The 18,022-nt window shown below is 54.5% G+C and overlaps 1 protein-coding gene across 2 annotated transcripts; it reads right to left on the bottom strand.

Annotated features, from left to right (window-relative positions):
* Positions 1-769: 769 nt before the first annotated feature.
* P2RX1 (purinergic receptor P2X 1) lies at positions 770-14,464 on the bottom strand. 2 transcript variants are annotated; one of them, XM_005240482.4, is made up of 13 exons: positions 13,485-14,464; positions 9,838-9,985; positions 9,237-9,308; positions 8,709-8,778; positions 8,078-8,174; positions 7,286-7,366; positions 5,581-5,722; positions 4,389-4,519; positions 3,642-3,732; positions 2,902-2,967; positions 2,160-2,252; positions 1,588-1,635; positions 770-1,312 (listed from the first exon to the last, which is right to left on the bottom strand). In XM_005240482.4, the coding sequence occupies exons 1-12, from the start codon at positions 13,619-13,621 to the stop codon at positions 1,591-1,593; spliced, it is 1,173 nt and encodes a 390-aa protein (XP_005240539.1). In that variant the 5' UTR covers positions 13,622-14,464; the 3' UTR covers positions 770-1,312; positions 1,588-1,590. The 2 variants fall into 2 exon arrangements, with proteins under 2 accessions (XP_005240539.1, XP_027646917.1); XM_027791116.2 differs by having other exon boundaries at positions 1,588-1,632; positions 13,485-14,463.
* Between the last annotated feature and the right edge of the window lie 3,558 nt (positions 14,465-18,022).

Raw genomic sequence — 18,022 nt, 5'->3', positions numbered from 1 at the left:
CTTGTGACCAAATATCACCTGCAACAGTTTGTGGCACATGCTGCCATGTCCCTACGAGCCCACCGCCGCACGTCCGTCCTGCAGGCTGCTTGCTCACGCTCCCACCGCAGCCAGCAGCCTTGCAGCCACAGGCAGAGCAACCCCTGTAGCTTCTTCACTGCCTTTCCCTCAGCAGCTGGTATCCAGTTTTGAAGTGACCAAGGCAAAATTTCCTCCAAGGGGTGTAAAACAATGCTCAGAGAGAGAATCCTGATGCATCCTGGAGAATGAACAGAGCCAGCAGCACAGGGCAGGGGCTGCTGGTAGCCATGTGGGGCTTGGCCGTAGCTCATGATGCCCAACTGCACGAGTGAGAAGTGCAAATCTTCTCGCGGAGAGGGGAAGATTCGTTGCTGGGTGCAAAGAGCTGCTTTGTGAGGCTATCGCTGAGAAGGTCGGTTCTGACCAGCTAATGCTGGCCGACGTGGGCAGCGGGAGGCCGAGCTGGCACAAGGCAGCCGGTCATGATGGCCGGCAGGGTGCCAGCGCTCGCTGTCAGCCCGCCTGGCTGAGGCGGAAACCCGAGTGACAACCCTGATAACAGCCCCTGCTCGTGGCCGGAGGCCCAGGGGCCTTGCAGGGGAAGGCAGAGCCCCCGGGAGCCTGTGCTCAGCCCGTTGCAGAAGGCTCCATGCCCTGGCCGACTCACAGAATTGCTTTGCATGCACCCCCCCCACCCCCAGTGCCGACACCTGCACCACGCGGCAAGCATGGGCACTGCAAAGGGATGTAGTAGAAAAACTAAAGGTTTATTTTTTTTTTTAATAAAATACATCCTTACAAAATAACCGGTTTTACCCCATGCTGAGGGACTGGGTATGGTTCTTGCCAGCTCTCCTTCCCTCCTGCTCTCCTCAATTTGCAGCTGTCCAAGGGTGCAGCCGGGGAAGGAGAGGCAGCGATGCTCTCCCCAAGGCTTCGGGTGCGGGATGCCTCAGCACAGCCCCAGCACACCGGGCAGGGTGCAACGGGAGCACTTCAGAAGTGCCTGCAAAGGCTGCAGACCCCCGTGGCCTGCAGCAGGGCTGCTGGAGGGCCCTGAGGGTCCCCTAGTGTAACCCACCCGTGGTGTTGAAGCGTGTCCCACCAGAGGCAGGGTGCCGGGCCAGCCGGCCCCTGCCCTGGCTGCAGGGCAGCATGTTCCCATGAGCTGGTGTTGGACGCTGCTCCCACTGGCCTTGGGGCTGGCGCAGGGTGGTGACAGGGGATGACGACCATGTTTTAGGAGAGGAGGAGAAGGAAGAGTGTGTAGGTTTGTTGGTCAGTGTGGATTCTGCCAAGAGAGAGAGGTGCATGGTGATTTCTGGTGTCTTGCTCCCCACTGCCCCTCTCCAAGTGATGCTGCCATTGAAGATGCGATATCAATTCCACATCTCATGCCCAGTGCTGCTGTGTGCACTTGCTTGCCTTGGGAAACACTTACTCCAGGTTGGACATTACAGCCTACAACTCAGATCTCCTCTATTCCCTGGAGCCCTGTTGCCTTCCCGGGGGCCTTGGGATAACCCCAAGCCACATGCTAGCAGCGTCTGGGGAAACACGACTCACCTCTCACTGTGTGTTGTCCAGCTCCTTTTCCTTCTTATGTGACTTCGACTGGGGGTTAAACAAGAGAAAACGATGATTCTTTTACAGACCTGCCCCTTTCTAATGCCAAGGAAAAATGTGGTCAAACAGCAACTTCTAACCTCCGATGTATAAGCATATTTTCAGATTAATTTGAGGGCAGCTGTTTTTGTGTCCTATGCAATGCCACGAAACATCCCATGGTCATGGAGATGTCCTCAGAAAAGGGGACACTTTCCAGTTTTCTAAAGCACTAGTCCGCCCCTGCTTCCCTTAAAGCAATGCAAGTGTTACCAGATACTGGAATATCAGCAGATAAAGGGAGAGAATAAAGCTATTAACAGCGAGTCACACAGAAGGTCTCTAATTTTGGAGAGCAGATACATGGATCCCAGTCTCTGACAGTCCCAAAGGCTCAGGATTCCCACTAGCTCAGAAGGCGCCTGGTTGCTCCTCGATACAAATGTTTGTGTTACAGCGTCATTACTCACACACACAGCCACACTCACTCACCCGCAAGAGCCTCCGCAGGGGAGGGACTCGCTGATACTTACAGGCTCTTGTTCTGCATATTTGAATTTCTTCTGCTTGTAATAGTCCCGTCCTTGGAGAAAATGCAGCAGGAGCAGGTCGCAGAGGACAGAGGCCTTAAATCAAAGTGCAGGTAGGGTTGGGGCTGCCCTCCCAGCTCACCTGTGCCACCTCGTACTTCCAGCTTGTTCCAGTTTGCCCCACAAATTAGGGTCACTTCTGTTTCAACCCACAACGTGGTAGCAGCTAAAGAGCGTAGAGTTCCCAAATATCCATTTAGGACATATGTGAAATGTACCGGGTTCAATACTGGGCAATTTAAGTCAATAGAAATTAAGCATTTCCACTTTAGGTATATGCAGAGCACAGCACCCTTCGGGTCACGCCAAAGTCTTTAATGATCACAACCGAATAGGATGCTGGTTTTCTGTCATGCACAAAATACTGCCCATCACCTCCAAAGCCCCCTCCACACCAGCTCTAACTTGAAACTATCGAGGTACCAAGGCATGGTCCTGCCTTCCCCTGGCTCACAGGGCAGTAGCTCCCGTTAGCAGAATTCACATCAGCCAGTGGCCAGCAGGAATCCACTTCCCTAAGCTTGCGAGGCAGGAGAGCATCTCCTTCCCCACTTTAGCCCATCCCCTGTTGCCTAAGCGGGAGCCAGCATTTCACTGCAGCTCAGGGATACTTCCCCACAGATGTCACAGGCAAGGAGAATAATTTGAGAGTCTCCATACAAAGGCTGGAAATATCTGAACTTACCACTCCAAAAATACCAATTCCAGAGCCGATTGTGGTCATGGTCGGGATGATGTCAAATTTGCCTGCCTGAATAAAATCGGAGAAAATAGGTGATATGTTACAATCAGCCCAGGGTGGGGGGTGGGGGGGGAAAGGGTGCCGTAGCTGTAGGTGGAGCTCAGCTAAAGTGCCTTGCAGCAACCCAAACCACAACCACAGCACGGAGAGAAACAGGAGCTGAGTAAGAGCTGGTTTTAAACTCATTGGTCAAACAGAAAAATGTGGTAGGTTAATTTTGGGCTGACACAAATTGAAATTATTTTGCTTCCTGTATTTTTAATTTAAAAAAAAAAAAGTATACCCTTTAAATGTCCCCAGTGGGAACACAACAAGGAAAGCCTTCTCTCCCAGTGGGAAGAAAAAGACAAAATAAAAAGGTACAAATGTGGAGCTTTTGGAAATATCAGTAAAAGGCTCTGAGTTTCCACAGTTCCCCCCAACCCATCATGATGTTTTCTGGGACAAAACCACTGATCAAACTGCAGCTGATTGACGTGACCTGTAAAACGGGCTTCCCCTCTGTGTTCCCCTCACTGGCCCTTCCGAAGGGCTGCGGTAAGCGGGCCACCACCCCAGGAAACCACTCACACTGGTTTTCCTGGCCCCATGAGACCCTGGTGCTGCGTTACAGAGCTGGCACCTTCCTGAGGACATGGCATTACTGTCCTGGGGATCCAGGGGCGAACCCAGTGAACCCTTACCTTGCCATTCACCAAAATGTCAAACCGGATTCCAAACACCTTGTAGAGCGTCCTCTTGTCCATCCCATCTTCTTTGTAGTATTTGGCGTATCTGTCGAATTGGATGGTGAGCGTTAGTGGCCTGCCAGGGTGTCTAACAGCCCCCTGCAACCTGAGGGCATTGGCATCTTAGTGGGCTGCAGAGCAGGGTGAAGATCTGAGGATGCACTGGCTGCTCCTGACCTTCTCCTTAACCCCCCCAAAGGAGCCTGCTTGTTGGCACCTCTGCCCTCTGTGCCTCAGTTTCCCTCCTGCCAGTTGGAGTTAAAGCTCCTGCCAGTGCTGGTACCTGATGACCCAAGTGACAGTGGATATTAGTGCAGCACTAGTGGCAGCTTCACAAAGAGCAGCAGCTACAGCAGCAGCTTATGCCTAAATGCCATGCTGTGGCTGAATGTTTCGAAGCATGGGAACACGTGAGATGACCCTGCACCATCTCCAGTCTTTCAAGAGGCTTCGTGAGATCTCAGCTGAGTGGGAGAGTCTGCGAGGGGGAGGACATGTACAGGGAAAGCCAATGGGGTAATTCTGAGGCCAAGAGACAGGTTATCACTTTTCTCTTGCCATTCTAAAGACAGCACTGCTGTCTGGCACTGCAAAGGTAGCCAGAGAACGGTCCCCGATCTTCCACCACCTCTTGAGTGCTGTGGAATCCTGAAAGGTGTCACCTCTGAATTCTGCCTGGAGAGTTAACAGGGGTCTCCTTACCTGAAGTTGAAGCCCGGTGAAACATTACTGTCATCATTGTAAAGGCCATGGAACTGGTAAATGGGTTTGCAGTACCGGACGGGCCAGTCGAGGTCGCAGTTCCAGTCTATGGTGATGCCCACCACTCCTCCCTGCAACCGAGAGGGGGGTCATGAGGTTAGCCCTTCTAGGACCTGGCCCGCACGGAGAAACGCTTTCCCTCCTCATACATGGCCTTTCTCGATGCTACGAGGTGTCCTGGCTCTCCAGGGTACATGGACCCCACCACTGCTTCAGCCCTCCTGGGCAGCCTCAGCTTTGTGCCCTATACATCACCCTATGTGGAGGTACATGCTTCTGCCCTAAATGTTGGATACACAACTAAATTCATGCCCTCTTGTTCCTGGTCAGCACCCCGTGGCCAAGGCATGGTCCTGAGAAACAGTGCTCCCTGCAGATCCCCACCCCTACCCCCAGCCCTTGTAGGACAGCCTGAGCTTGCCCATGAAATTTGCCTTTCCTGCCATCAAACCATTAACGTCACAGGGAAAATCAAGGACAATTTAACACGGTCATAGAGGAGAGTGAAACGAACCCATGAAAATCAGAAGAAAACCTCTAAGAGAAGTGGCCACCTGTTGGGAAATGAAGCAGTCCCTCCCGAGCTCGCTCCAGGTTGTAACCAGCTGTGCCCCAGAGGCTCGTCTTTTTGCACTTTAAATATATGCAAGCCTCTGATTTGATTTGTTGCCTAGCAAAGTTAGCTTAAGGCTCCACAGTGCATAAATAGCTGATATTCTTGCATACCACCCCGAGAAGCGCTGGGCAAAGCTGCCTTTCTGAGCCTGGGGAGATGCTGCAGCTCACATTGTGCGATGACTAATACTTGACCATCCAGCCAAGGTTTCCAAGCTCAATTGGACGGGATTTGGCCACACAGCTCTAGTTATTCATTGCCCAAATTAAAACAAACTGAACCCTGGATTTCCTGCCAGCGAGACGAGTCTTGTCAATCTTACAGGGGAGTTTCCAAGAAAGGCTTAAATATTAGGCCACGTCCAAGGAGATTCATAATCTTCAAGAGCTAATTCTGACACTGCCTCTCAAGTCCTTGAGAAAGCAGATCCCTCGTGTCTCAACAGCTTGGGGATGATAGCTCTGTCAGCGTCCCCCTCAACACGTCAGCAAGGAACATAATTTGAAATTAAAGTACCTTAACAGCCAGGAAGGTAAAATTCTGACCCGATTCCTTCACTATGTAGCCCAGGTCAAACACGGGGCATAAGGAATCGGTGACTTTGTGATAGGTGCATTTCTTCAGGTACTGTTTGGTAACACTCTCCACCAAGTTGCGCCTGTGAATGAAAAGACAGTGAGAAGGAGTCTGAATAACCCAATAATTTGTGTGGGGAAAGGACCTCTGGATGTCTCTGGTCCAACCTATTGCTCAAAGCCAGGTCATGTCAAAGGCCAGGGCCACCTCCTCCTGCTCCACATGCTCATCAGACCTCATGCGTGGAGAGTGGGTCCTTTCCTCCAGCTCTCCCACCTCATCAGCTACTCATTTCCCTTGAACCTCCTCCTACGGAGGAAGCCTCTGCTGTTTTCTTTCTTGCAAATGATCTCCACCTCTGCTTTGGGTTTGCTGCTTTGCCTGCTGCCCAAACGCAGCACATGTCTGCCTGGCCTCACATCTTCCAGCAGCCCCCTCTCTCCTTCCTCAGCTTTGGAAACCTTCCCATGGCCTCCACCATCCCTCCCAGCTGCCTCTCCTCTCCACATCTCAGCTCATCTATGGGCTCTGCCAGGCACCAACTCTGTGCACCAACAGTTTTCATCTGGGAAAGTTCATGGATCGTGCATCCCACAGCTGTTAGAATTATCTGGATTTGCTATCTCCTCCAGAAAGGGTGAAAAGGAAAGGACAGCATTTTGCCTTCCACCCTGCTCTGCTCTTTTGCCTAAAAATAGTCTTTCTGTGAAGCCTCCCTGACCCAAATGACCTAAAAGTTGTGCCTTGCTCAACCCCATCCCATAATTTATGCTCAGCAGTTCATTAGCAGCAGTGATCAAAGGCAGGAAGCTCCCCCATGACCCCATCCAGCCCTGGCTCAGCCCCTGCAGCAGCACCCAGCCTGGCCCACCCCACCTCCCGGGACCTGCTCTCCTCCACCACGTCCCCTCTCCTGCCTGCCCTCGCCCCCGCTGGAGCCCTCCATGCTGCTGGTGGGGGATCCCCTCTCCCTGCCACCTCTCGGGGTGCAGCGCAAGGTCGGCTCGAGGCTTTGCCAAGCGTGCCGGCTGCCAGGGCCTTTAACCTTGGCTGCAGCGCAGGGATGCGATCGGCTTAGAGGGAGGAATCAGCCACCTTCAGCACAAAGAGCTTCCGTTAATTTGTTCCAAATCAGATATATAATCAGTGTCATCGCAAATCCTCTTAGGTGTGCGCCTTCAGGCAGCTGCCTGGAAGGGGGCGACCCTACACCCTGTTGCAGAAGCAAGCGAGAACCGTGATGTTAAGAGGGGCCTCTGCTCATTTTTGGGCACCAGGCTTTGTCCTGGCTGCTCACACCCCACTGGGCCATTTCGTATTTTATTGTTCTCTTCAGGGAGGAAAAGGGAGAAGGAAAATGAAGAATCAGAGAAACTGTATTTTCACATGCATCGTGAGAGGGTAACTCAGGGAACACGAATCCCAGAAACCTTTCCTGTACCTGCTGAGGTGGGACAGATTTGGGAGGGAAATGTCTCGGCTCCCATAAGCTGATCTGGTGATCAGTGCAGCAGTTAAAGTAGCGCTGGTCTCACTGGTGAGGAATAGCATCCTCGATATCAAGCATCCAGCTACACCCGTGGCCTCCCTGAGGGACACGGTTGGGGGAACCGAGCAGAAGCCATCCCCCCAGATGTCCCCTTACCTGGACACCTTGAACCTGGGGAAGGTGATGCTGTTCTTGATGAACAAGGTGAACTTCTCTGCTTCTGACAACAGGGCAGGGCTGAAAAACACAAGTGTTGACATGTGTCCATCCCTTGGCTCTCTGGCCTCTAGGGAAAGCCCCGTTTGGTGGGGATTCATCCAAACTGGGTCAAGTAGGACCCAGAAAAACTGATGATCTCATCCCTTCCCTTCTGCATGAAAGATCCCAACAAGGTTCAGAAAAGTCCCAAGGAAGGATGGAAGTGCCTGTTAGGGGACAGACAGGCAGTTAGGAGCTGGGATTTCAGTTAAGAAACCCCAAAAGCACAGTGAGGTGGCTGGAAGAGAGCTCAAGGTTCTGCATGCTTCCCTGGGCTCCTTGATGGATCTTGGCTGTCCCTGCGGCTGCCCGGCGAGGAGGGGAGGCAAGGAAGACAAGGACTTTGCATCTACCAGGATATGCTTCACAGTGGCCATGGAGGTTGGAGATGGAGAACATCTCACAGGCAGAGCACAACTTTACTCTGAAGGCAAACGGGATGGATGGGAGCTGCTAGTCCGTGCACAGAGCACCCAGCAGACATGGGGTGAGCTGCTGGCAAGGTTGGGAGGAAAACCACGTCAGGATAGGCACAAACCCCCTGGGAACAGTGGGCAGCATGTACAGCCACAGGGTCTGAATTGACCCAGGCTGTCCTGGCAGCATCCTGCAGAGCCCTGGCTTGATCTGCTCTGCGCTTGCTGGGATGGGATCGGGCTGGAAAAAGTCAGCAACCACATCACTCCTTACTTGGGAATGTGGTCATCAACTTCAACGGGGCACCAGCCAAAGATCTCGCAGGTCTTCACAGAGCTATTGAAATGCACACACTTGCCTGTCATGAGCCCTGTGGAGAAGAGAGACAGCTGCTCACGCTCCTGGACACCGGGAAAACCCAGCCTCACACTGGGATGGGTGGGATGTGGTTGGAACTTCAGCCATGCTGCAGACATCCAAGACACAAAATACTCAGGGCTTTGGTGCCCCTTTGTAACAAGAGGAATTAATTGTGGCCTCTCGGCGTGGGGCGGTGGTTTCTCTTGCACTATCGTACAGGGGAGCAACTGGGCATTTTTCTTGCTAAAATACACCTCAGAAAAGGCCGAGCTGTTAGAAGGATAGCAAAGTGGGGAAATGGTTTGGTCTTGATTAACCTTTTGTCTGCAGAGCTTTTTGCAGCTCAGGTACCTTTCAGAACAAGCAAGCAGGACCAGCCCAGGTGAGACCCTCACCCGGCATGTCAGAGGCTTGTCCCAAACTGGTGGTCAGAAGCGGGTCCCCCTGCCAGGCACCCCAGCCACGCCGCTTTGCCAGAGCACGCTGTGCTCAGCATGTCCCACCAGAAACGCCAGTGCCAGCCCCTCGGGGCCGCGTGCCGTACCTTGTCCCTGGCGGCTGTACTTCCCTTGGCTGCAGTCACTGTCCCGTGTGCAGAGCCCCGCGTCCGGCAGCTGTTTGGGGAGAGCAGGCAGCCGCCCCTCAGCATCACACCCTGCTGTTTCGGTCCCTCTGTCCCTCCTGCCTCGCCTGGCAGCACTGTCCTCAGGGGCAATGCCGCTCAGCTGAAGGCAGAGCCGTATCTGTACACCGCTTCCCAACCAAGGATGCCCAGATTAAGCAGAAAAAAGGGGGATTTTCTTTTTTGAACTCCAGGCAGATGCTTTTATTTAAGCCTTGAGTCTGCTCTGCTCGATCATCTCAGAAAGAAGAAAACTTAAATGGATAGCGGCTGTTTTTCAGCAGAACAACAGCTTTCACGTAGTGCTCGCAAGTCATGAATGACAGTACGGGACCAGGCTCAGGCTTTTATCAAACCTCCCCACGCCAGCAGCTCCCTCCCCAGTGCCACCACCACAACCCCCCCTAAATTACAGAAGCTGAGGCTGCTGAAGGAAGCCAGTGTGTTTACCTCCGGGCAGTTGCCTTGTTTCTGTCCAGGGGTGACAATGAAGTTGGTCATCACCACAAACGAGTTGTCCCCCTGTGGAGACAGAGCCAACAAGCTCACAGCCAGCACCGTGTTTTCTGATGGAGTCTCTGCGAGGAGCCTTTCCCTGGGGCAATGTGTAGGGTACCCAAACCACCGGGGCATGCGCAGGGAGACGGCACCTTTCTCTCTAATTTTGGGTCATCCACTATCCTTCATCACAGCTTGGGAAGCTGGGAGTGGCCCTGGGGACCTGCAGTGCCACCAGCACCAGAGACAGTGGGGGACCCCTTTGCTAAGATGCTTGTCCAGAGGCACCGGAGGAGCCTTGATCCTTTTGGATGCAGCCTCAAGCGTGCCCCATCAACCGTGGTGAGTCCCAAGCACTAAATGCTCCCCAGGGGCGATATGTGGGCAGAGGTTTGTGGCAGAAGCAACCTGCTTTCCACCACAGGGACACCATGTCATGGTTAGCCCCACGGAAAGCCTATGCTGAGGAGCCCATCTGCACCCCAACACGTGGGGAAAATCAGCTGTCAGGACAAAAGGAACCCCCCCTAACCCACCCACCATGCCTCCTTACCTGGGGTGGAAAAACATAATCCACCACATCCCAGATGTGAGGGCCCATGACACTTTCGTTGGTCAGCGTCAGGCCTTTCAGCTTCACCGAGACCGAGCTGACGATGCTGTCCTGAGACTGGTAGCCCTTCTCATAGAGGAAAACCCACCTGGATAGGGAAAGGTGGTGGAGTGAGCACGGCCACTGAGGCTCATCCCCAGGAGCCCAGGTCCCAGCACATCACTGTCTTCTACCAAGTATCACCTGGGGGCTTGTTTGCCAAATTTTCTCCAGCTGGATAAGGGACACGTGGCTGAACTTTCCTACCCTTTGCTCGAGGCATGTGGGACCTGTGGGACCTGGCTTCCAATGGTGGGATGATTTATTCTGGGGACAGGGATGCATTTTGTGGTGGTCAGTGTGTGAAGGCAGGTGGTGCAGGGTGGCCGTTGGCCATTTGGGATTAAAGGTTATGGTGGGTTGGCAGCTTGCTGGACTCAGTGACCCACCCAGACCCTCCTGACCCCCTTCATAGGCACTGTCCAAAAATCAGTGCCTCCAGGGCCAAGGCAGGGGTATGCCTGGACATGGCTCATGTCCAGGGCCACTGTTCCCCACCCAGCAAAAGGAACCTTTGTGGCAGAAGCAACCTGCTTTCCACCACAGGGACACCATGTCATGGTTAGTCCCACAGAAAGCCTGTGCTGAGGAGCCCATCTGCACCCCAACACATGGGGAAAATCAGCTGTCAGGACAAAAGGAACCCCCCCTAACCCACCCACCCATGCACATGGGGGCAAGTGGGCTGCAGGAGCAGGGTTGGGGACGCTGCTGTGGCTGGCATGGGGCTCTCCCTGCATTTCCCAGCCCATTGCGCAGCCATTAGGGCACTGACACTATTTAACCTATGGCATAAACAAGCTGTCGCTGGATTAACTCTGACTCAGGAAGACTATAAACATGGGTGAGCAACCATTTCGGGTAACGCTCTTGGCGGCACGGAGCATTCCCGGCACTAAAAAAGGAGTGATCTGGTTTTTGTCCCTGCTGCCACAGGCACCGGTCCTGCTGGCTGTGACAGAAGGAGCACACTGCCTGTGGGACAGCCTGTGGTGTCAGCTCATCCTCGGGCACCAGACTGATGGGCACAGGGGAAAATGGGGGAACCCCAGGTGCTGTCCAGAGGTCTGCCCTAGGGGTGATGGACATTATGGGAACCTCGTGAGGATGGTGGACTTTGGCTTGCAGCCCCATCAGCATCCCGGGACAGGGGGTGAGGGGACCTCGGGGGTGGCATCTGCCCCAGTACCTGGGGACAGGAGGAGAAATTCAGCACTGCTGCCACCCCGGCTAAGACCCCCAGCTCCAACCTCCTACAAGGCAGAGGACCATACTGGGTTACACTGGTTACGCTGGGCATCTTCCCCGCTGTAGCTGCAGGAGGCTGTGAGCTGGCTAGCACCACGGTGGAGTCTTTCCCTAAATCTGCCTCCAGAGCAGCCTCTGCCATGGCCACCTCATCCCACCCTGGCAGAGGTGACTGTGGGCACACAGAGCCCCCCACTGTGACACAGCCTCCCCTTGGCAGGACAGGTTGCAGCCCCCACCCTGCCACTGAGCCATGGTCATGGCAAACGAGGTGTCATCTCATCATCATGCTGTAAATGCCCCCTCGAGCCCTGCCTGGGTGCTGAAAGTCCCCTGGTGTTGCTCCCCACTGTGGCAGAGTCACCAAGCCACCAAGCTGACCTCATCCTGCAGCTCAGCCCGCGGCCCCCTCGCACGTGGTGGTGTTCTCAGGAAACAAAAGCCAGAAAGCAAAGTTCAGCTGAGAAGCGCCTGGCATCACCCAGCCAGCAGCGATACCGCCTTATCTCAGCATTATCAGCAGAAAGAGCGGCTCCCCAAGGGTGAGAAGGGTCTCTTGGTGACATCAGTCCCATATCCCTCCTCTGCACTGATGGCACTGCCACACATCCCTCCAGCACAGCCACGCATTGGCATGCATCCTCATGAGCATCCCATGCCTGCTGCCCCAAGGGGGACCAAAGCTGGGGTAATTGTAAATAAAATAAATATCTGTTTGCCAAACTTGCTTTCAAAGAAGACAAAATCTCCGGCATGGCTCAGTGCAGGCAGGGGAGCGCAGGCAGTGCTGCAGGCAGCCAGGGGATGCCAGTGGTTGGTGGGGCTATGGGCAGCTGCATTCACAGGCAGCCCCCGGCTAGCGGAGCCCTACCCCACCAAACCAGTAAAAACTTAGGAATTACAGCAACTTTCTGCCAACTTCCTCCCCTCTGCCACTGACCTCCAAGCTGGTTTTCTTTTTGCTGCCTCCTGGCTGCCTGTTCCGTTTAGCTGGGTTGCTTAAGCCACATTTCCTAGAAAGTCCCGCCCTGGGCAACCATTTCTGCCAGATCCCCATCCACAGGAGCAACCGCCCCTACCTGGGTTTGCTGGAGCCCTGGGGCTTCATGGGCTCAGCCCTTAGTAGAGCCAGTGCTGCTCCCAGTAACACCAGTCTGGGCCGGTGCAAAGCCTTTTGCAACAGAGCATCCTTTGAGACCTTGGCTCAGCAGCAGTTTGGGAGTGAGGATTACCCTGGTGATCCAAAGTGCTGGTGAGGTGGGTGGGTGCGATGTGGGGGTCCCACAGTGACTGCCTGGGAAGTTCTCCCCCCTTTCCAGGGGATCTGTGCTAAAAGCAGGGCTGAGCACTGCTGCTCCCCACAGCTACTTTCTTTCACCGAGCCCTGGGAGCTACTGCCTCTCCTTTAGGCTTTGGGCTCCCCGCACTCCAAAAACACCCAGTTTTTCCAATTCATGGCCAGACACCCTCTCTCCCTGCAGACCTCTTGCCCTGGGACCTTTACTGATGGAAGGGTGCCAGTCTGTCTTGAGGGCTGAGCCCACAGCAACTATGGGGGCACAGCGAAGATTTTTATCGAGCATGGCATCCCATCGCATGGCACATCATCCCACAGTGAGGGGACAGGGACCCAATCCCTGTGGCAGGAGCAGCAGCCCCAGGGCACCCGAGGACATGCATCCTCGCACGGCTCTGCGCCCGCCTGCCTCCACTCACTGCCTTTTTTAAGCAGCTGTTCTTGCACCGTGGCTGCTCTTAGAGCTGCCTCCCATAAGCAAAGCAAAGCAGGGATTTGGAGCAAGGCTCCGTCCTGGCCCCAGCCGCTGGGCTGGCCCTGCCTCCCCGGCGGGGTGGTGGATGGGGGAGATTTATGGTCCTGTCTTGAGCCGCTTGGGTCTCACAAATCACAGTGCTGGCCCCAGCTGCCTCTTATTTAATATAAATGAAAATAAAAATAACAACAGATTCTCAGGCCACCGTCCAGCAGCTCGATTGGGATTTGGATGCAGCTCAGTGAGGAGACGGGGCCTCGGCGTGCAGAGTGGGGCTGGGCAGGGATGAGCCTCCAGCCTGCACACGCAGCCGCTGCTGGGGAGCATGTGGGGACCAAGCAGCCATCTGGAAGACCCACGGTGGGACACTGAGCTGCATGTGGCCATGGCCAGGGAGATGCGATGGCACCAGCGATAACCACCCCTGCATTGGGATATAGGTGATAAAGGAGCCCCTTCATCTCCGTTGCTTTTGAACCCGGTGGCACAGCATTAATTTGGGGGAAAGCAGGTGCCGGGGAGCCTTACCCGATGATGTATGCCAGGACGATGAGCTGGATCAGCCGGAAGGTCAGTCCCACCTTCTTGTTCCTCACCAGCACCATCCTGGGGGTATCATACTCGAAGAGGAAGGAGGACACCTTCTCCATGCACTTCTGCCCCATGGCTGCGCCAGGGCTGTGCCGCAGCCTCCCGCCGGCCTTGCCGCTCGCCGCGCCGTGGGTTGGGCTGTGCCCGCTGCAGCTCAAGCAACTCCTCTGTTTGCAGAGAGGAGGGGGAAAAAAAAAAAAAAAAGAAAATAAAAATGCTATCGGCTTTGTTGCTCTGTGCACATCTGGGCTGTCGGGTTTCCTCCTCTGCGTGGGGACGAGGTTTTCCTCTTCCTATAAGCTCTGGACGAGGAGCAGCCGGTGCCCTACATGGTCCGGGGGTGGGACGGGGTGCGGAGGGTGCAGGGCCACCCCGCTGCCAAGCCCACGTGCCACCAGGACGGAGCTGCCTGCCCGTGAGGGATGTACCCTCGCCCAGGCAGGGACCTTCCCTGGGGACAGAGGGGCTGCGGGCAGGGCTCAGGGTGAGCAGGGACCACTAGGTATCCTGGGGGCAATGGTGGGATGGAGGAGATGGTGGGGGTCCCGGGAGACGATTTTAGGAACTGGGGTTGGGGTATCATCTTTCCCACTCCAGCAGCCACCTCAGGCTGTGGGTCTCCCATTCGTGTCCCTAACCCATGTCCTCCTCTGTCCCCCAAAGGCTGCCCCAGAAAAAGGGTTGGGAAGGGGGGAGGCTGCGGGCGCAGAACCCCCAGCCCAGCAATTCGGAGCCAATCCACAGGGCAGCCGGGCGCCGGGCTTGGCCCCCTCCCATGGCGAGGCCGCCCAGCTGGGGCTTGGCTGGTTCCCAGTGCTTGCACAGGGCTGGGCTGGGCGCACGTCGAAGCATTTTCAGCATTTCCAGCATTTCCTGAAAGCCATGGCTGTGAGCGGGGCCGGCCGCCCTGCCAGGGTCACCGGAGGGATGCTCGGCAGGGCAGTGCAGACGCTGCTTAAGTGAATATCGCTGAGAAAGGGGCTGGATTTGTACGTGCCAGACTGAAATTTGGGTGTCAGCATCACTGCAGGGGGAAGCTGGGGGGTAGTGGGGATGACTCATTGCTGGGGAAGGCGCAGAGGCTGTGGATGGGGGACCCCGGACCTGCGCTGCACCCCCCCGGGCAGCTCTGTTGGGGAGCGCTGGGGCTGGGGAGGATTGTTGCTGGGGGAAACAGAGGATGTTTTCCCCAAAAAGCCCAGAGCCCAGCAGCTTCAGCACTCCCCGCAAGGACAGGCTCCATCCCGTGAGCCCTGGTTCATCTGCTGCCTCCGTGACCTGGGAAGAGGGGCTGGCTCTCTGCAGCCACCGAGCCTGGGACAAGGTCGCTCTCTGCAGGGGAAATTATTTTGAAAATATGGAAAATTTTAACCTGCTGGGATAAATCTTCCCTCTCCAGAACTTTTAACATCACCACCTCTCACATTCAATTGCCCATTGCTTGGCATCATGTTGACCTTTCGACTCAATATTTTACAGACCTGACAACCACGAAATGAGTGGAACAAATCAATTATCTTTGCTGGGCAATAGGGAAAATGGGGGAAAAAAGCGGATGAACCATTTATCCAAATCTTTTGCTCTTACCATGAAGCCTGGGAATCAAAATCAGATGATCCCACGTTACAAGTGACGTGACACCATCCCAACGCCCCAGTCCTCAGCAACATGGAAAGCTGTCAGACGGGGAGCCAAAAGCAAACATGAAATGCTGATGCTAATCATATAAGATTGAAGGCTGATACTGCTATTGAGCAGAGCAGAAAAACCTTATAAGCTTAGATATCTGTCAGGAGAGAAGCAAATAACTTACTGTATGAAACGAGGCCTTTTAGGGAAGGCTACTCACCCTTGCCAAAGCCATGGGGATAATGAAAATAGGACAGCTAAATTTAACAGCAAAATGACTTGTAAAAGAGTCACTTCCAACCTTCTCTCTGGTACTTGGAGTCAATAAAATGGTTATAGCATGGATTTAGCTAAAATACTTTCCATGGGGAGATAATACGCATCTCCCATTTTAGTATCTCTTGGAGCCACGTTGCAGTTGGCGAGTGGGGCCGGACCTCATGGACGCATCCGGGGTGATGTGGGGAGCAGGGGACCCCAGCATGGGAGCACCCAAGGGGCCTGGGTCTTCTCCTGGCTGCTGTCAGCACCCAGCATGGGCACCACCTTAGCCATGTCACCCAAATGTTTGAAAAAAAATCAGAGCCCAAACCCTCGTGGGCTTGCACACCACCATCGCTCACTCCTCTCCCATGCCTACACCAGCCCTGGGTTTGCCACTCTTTAAATGACTTTATAACAGGGAATTTTATAGCTTTGGGCTAATCTACCTGGCTCCACAACAGCGACGAGGGCTGTGCGAGCAGTGCCAGCTGGCCAGTGTGCCTGGCCGCCTGCCGGACCTGCATCCTGCTCCCCCCCAGCTGCGGTGCTGCTTCTCCAGTGATAACCCACGTGAGCTGCTAGCATACCTCCCCATCTCTGCCAGGTGGCTGTCGTGGGGAAGTGCTCTACCTGGGTTGTTAAATTGTTAAATTACCTGCCCAGACAGGGCAGTTGCCTGCTGGGAGATGCTGAGTTCACAGGGCTGTGATGGCTTCTGCTGCGGCTCAGGTGCTGGGCTGTCCCAGTGTGACGTCAGGGCTTGCTTTCTGTTTGCAATACTCTGCTGCAATCATAAATACATTACTGTAATGCCTAAAAATAAAAATAATAATAAAAAAAAGAATTAGTGGAAAGAGGGGTTTAGAAGTGTATTGTTTAAGGTGTAGCCCAGAGAAGTGCCCATGACCTGCTGCACAGACACTTGCACAGCAGCTGTGACCCTGGGGGTGTTTTTATCTTGTGTTCCTGCAGACCCAAAGTTGTATGATGCTGTTGATAAGCTCTCAGTTGTCTCCTCTGACTTTTGCATGCTGCTTTCAAGCAGAGCAAGCATGAGACCCTGGGGGAACGAGGTGCAAAGACTGTGGCTGCTGCTGGGGGAGCGGTGGCAGCTTGAGCAGGGCTGTAGCAGGTGCTGGGCATCGAGGCTGGGTTTGCCCAGGCACAGAAAGCACTGAGCTGGGCTTGACCTGAGCAGCATGCAAACATGGGACCAGGCAGGGTGGAGCAGGACAATACCAGGTAGAGATAAGGAAAATGAGCCCATCTAGCTGCGCTGCCCATGGGAGAAGAAAACCGAAGCAGAGACATGAGGTCCTAATGCCTCTGTGTGTCCAGGCTTGCAAAGCCCCAGGACCAGCTTTCCCAAATGCAATCCTGGGTCAGCCAGCACCTGCCTGGTCCCCAGCACCAGGCTTGGCCTTAGTGAGCATCTCCTTCAGCTCCAGCTGGGTCAGACACCAAGGGCATCCCTGGCAGCGCTGCACAGGGTTAGCACAGGACTCCATCCATGGCTGCAAAAGCAACTCCTTCCCTCTACCCATTAAATGAACTTGACCTCTGCTTGGGGCTGTTGAGAGAAAAATGCAAAAAATGGTGGTTTAAGGGAGACATTTGGAAATGTGAGCGCATCTTTGCTTCAAGCTGGGACAATGACCCAGAGGCTGGAGGAGCTGCTGGGGCACCAAGAGGGTGGTCTGAAAGCCTCTGCAGCGGGGTCGAGCCCACCTGCACCCAGGAAAGCAAAGCTGTGGTAGGCGTTAAAAGCTACCAGGTCTCTCCAAGCGCTCAGACATTGCTTTTCTAAAAACTTCTCGGGGCGGGGGGGGGGGGGGGGGGGGGGGGGGGGGGGGGGAGAGAATTATAAAAATAATAGAAGTAGCTCATTACACAATCCAGACTCATGCTTGGCAGCTTCCAGCACAGAGCTCTGAATTTCAGCACAAAAATGTGCAGCACGCTGCAGATCTGGGGATGGGGAGGAATAACATGGCGGCAAGGAGATTTAAAATATGACGGCGGGTGTAAAGGAGACCTGCTATGGTCAGAGTTGCCAAGAACCCCTGAAAGTTGGTGGCTCTTCCCAGAAATTTTGGCTGTCACGGACCCCCTTGCCCCCACCAGCTGGAAGAGATACTCACGCTGCCCTGCTGGCGATGGGAAGGAGGGGTGGAAAAAAATTGGCAGATGAGAGCAAGCAAGGTCCTATGAAACAGCATGTTCAGTTTTCTTTCCAATTTTAACTTGTCCTTGACCTCTCTTCGCTCCTTCCCAGCAGGGCTGGCTCCACTCCGTGCCCGTCCCGCGCTGCGACGCCCCGGTACAGACAGATGTTTTCGGTGGTACTCACCCCACAGAAGCAGCATTTCCATCCCCGGTTGCTGTGGCAACACGTCTCCCTGAAAAATACCTTGGTGGTGGTTTAGCCAATGCCAAAACAAACACGTAAACCCAAGATGCTGGGGGTCCCGAAGGTGTCAGCAGCCCTATGCCATTGCAGCCACTGGGAACGTGGCCAGAACATCCCATGGGACAGCTGAACACTTGCCATGGGGTACAGGGACCCTCGGCGGGGTTTTTTT

This window comes from Falco peregrinus, chromosome 2 (assembly GCF_023634155.1).
Source record: "Falco peregrinus isolate bFalPer1 chromosome 2, bFalPer1.pri, whole genome shotgun sequence".
Classification (NCBI taxonomy): domain Eukaryota; kingdom Metazoa; phylum Chordata; class Aves; order Falconiformes; family Falconidae; genus Falco; species Falco peregrinus.
Note: the sequence above shows the minus strand (reverse complement) of the source record. Positions and strands in the feature narration are given on the sequence as shown.

What these genes read in the sequence shown, in the direction of transcription:
- P2RX1 (XM_005240482.4), bottom strand. Translation starts at nt 13,621, where the DNA reads ATGGGGCAGAAGTGCATGGAGAAGGTGTCCTCCTTCCTCTTCGAGTAT. An exon ending in GTACAGCCGCCAGGGACAAG is followed by an intron (nt 8,175 to 8,708) that starts GTACGGCACGCG and finishes TCTTCTCCACAG; the next exon opens with GGCTCATGACAGGCAAGTGT. An exon ending in CCCAGGTTCAAGGTGTCCAG is followed by an intron (nt 5,723 to 7,285) that starts GTAAGGGGACAT and finishes TTTCATTCACAG; the next exon opens with GCGCAACTTGGTGGAGAGTG.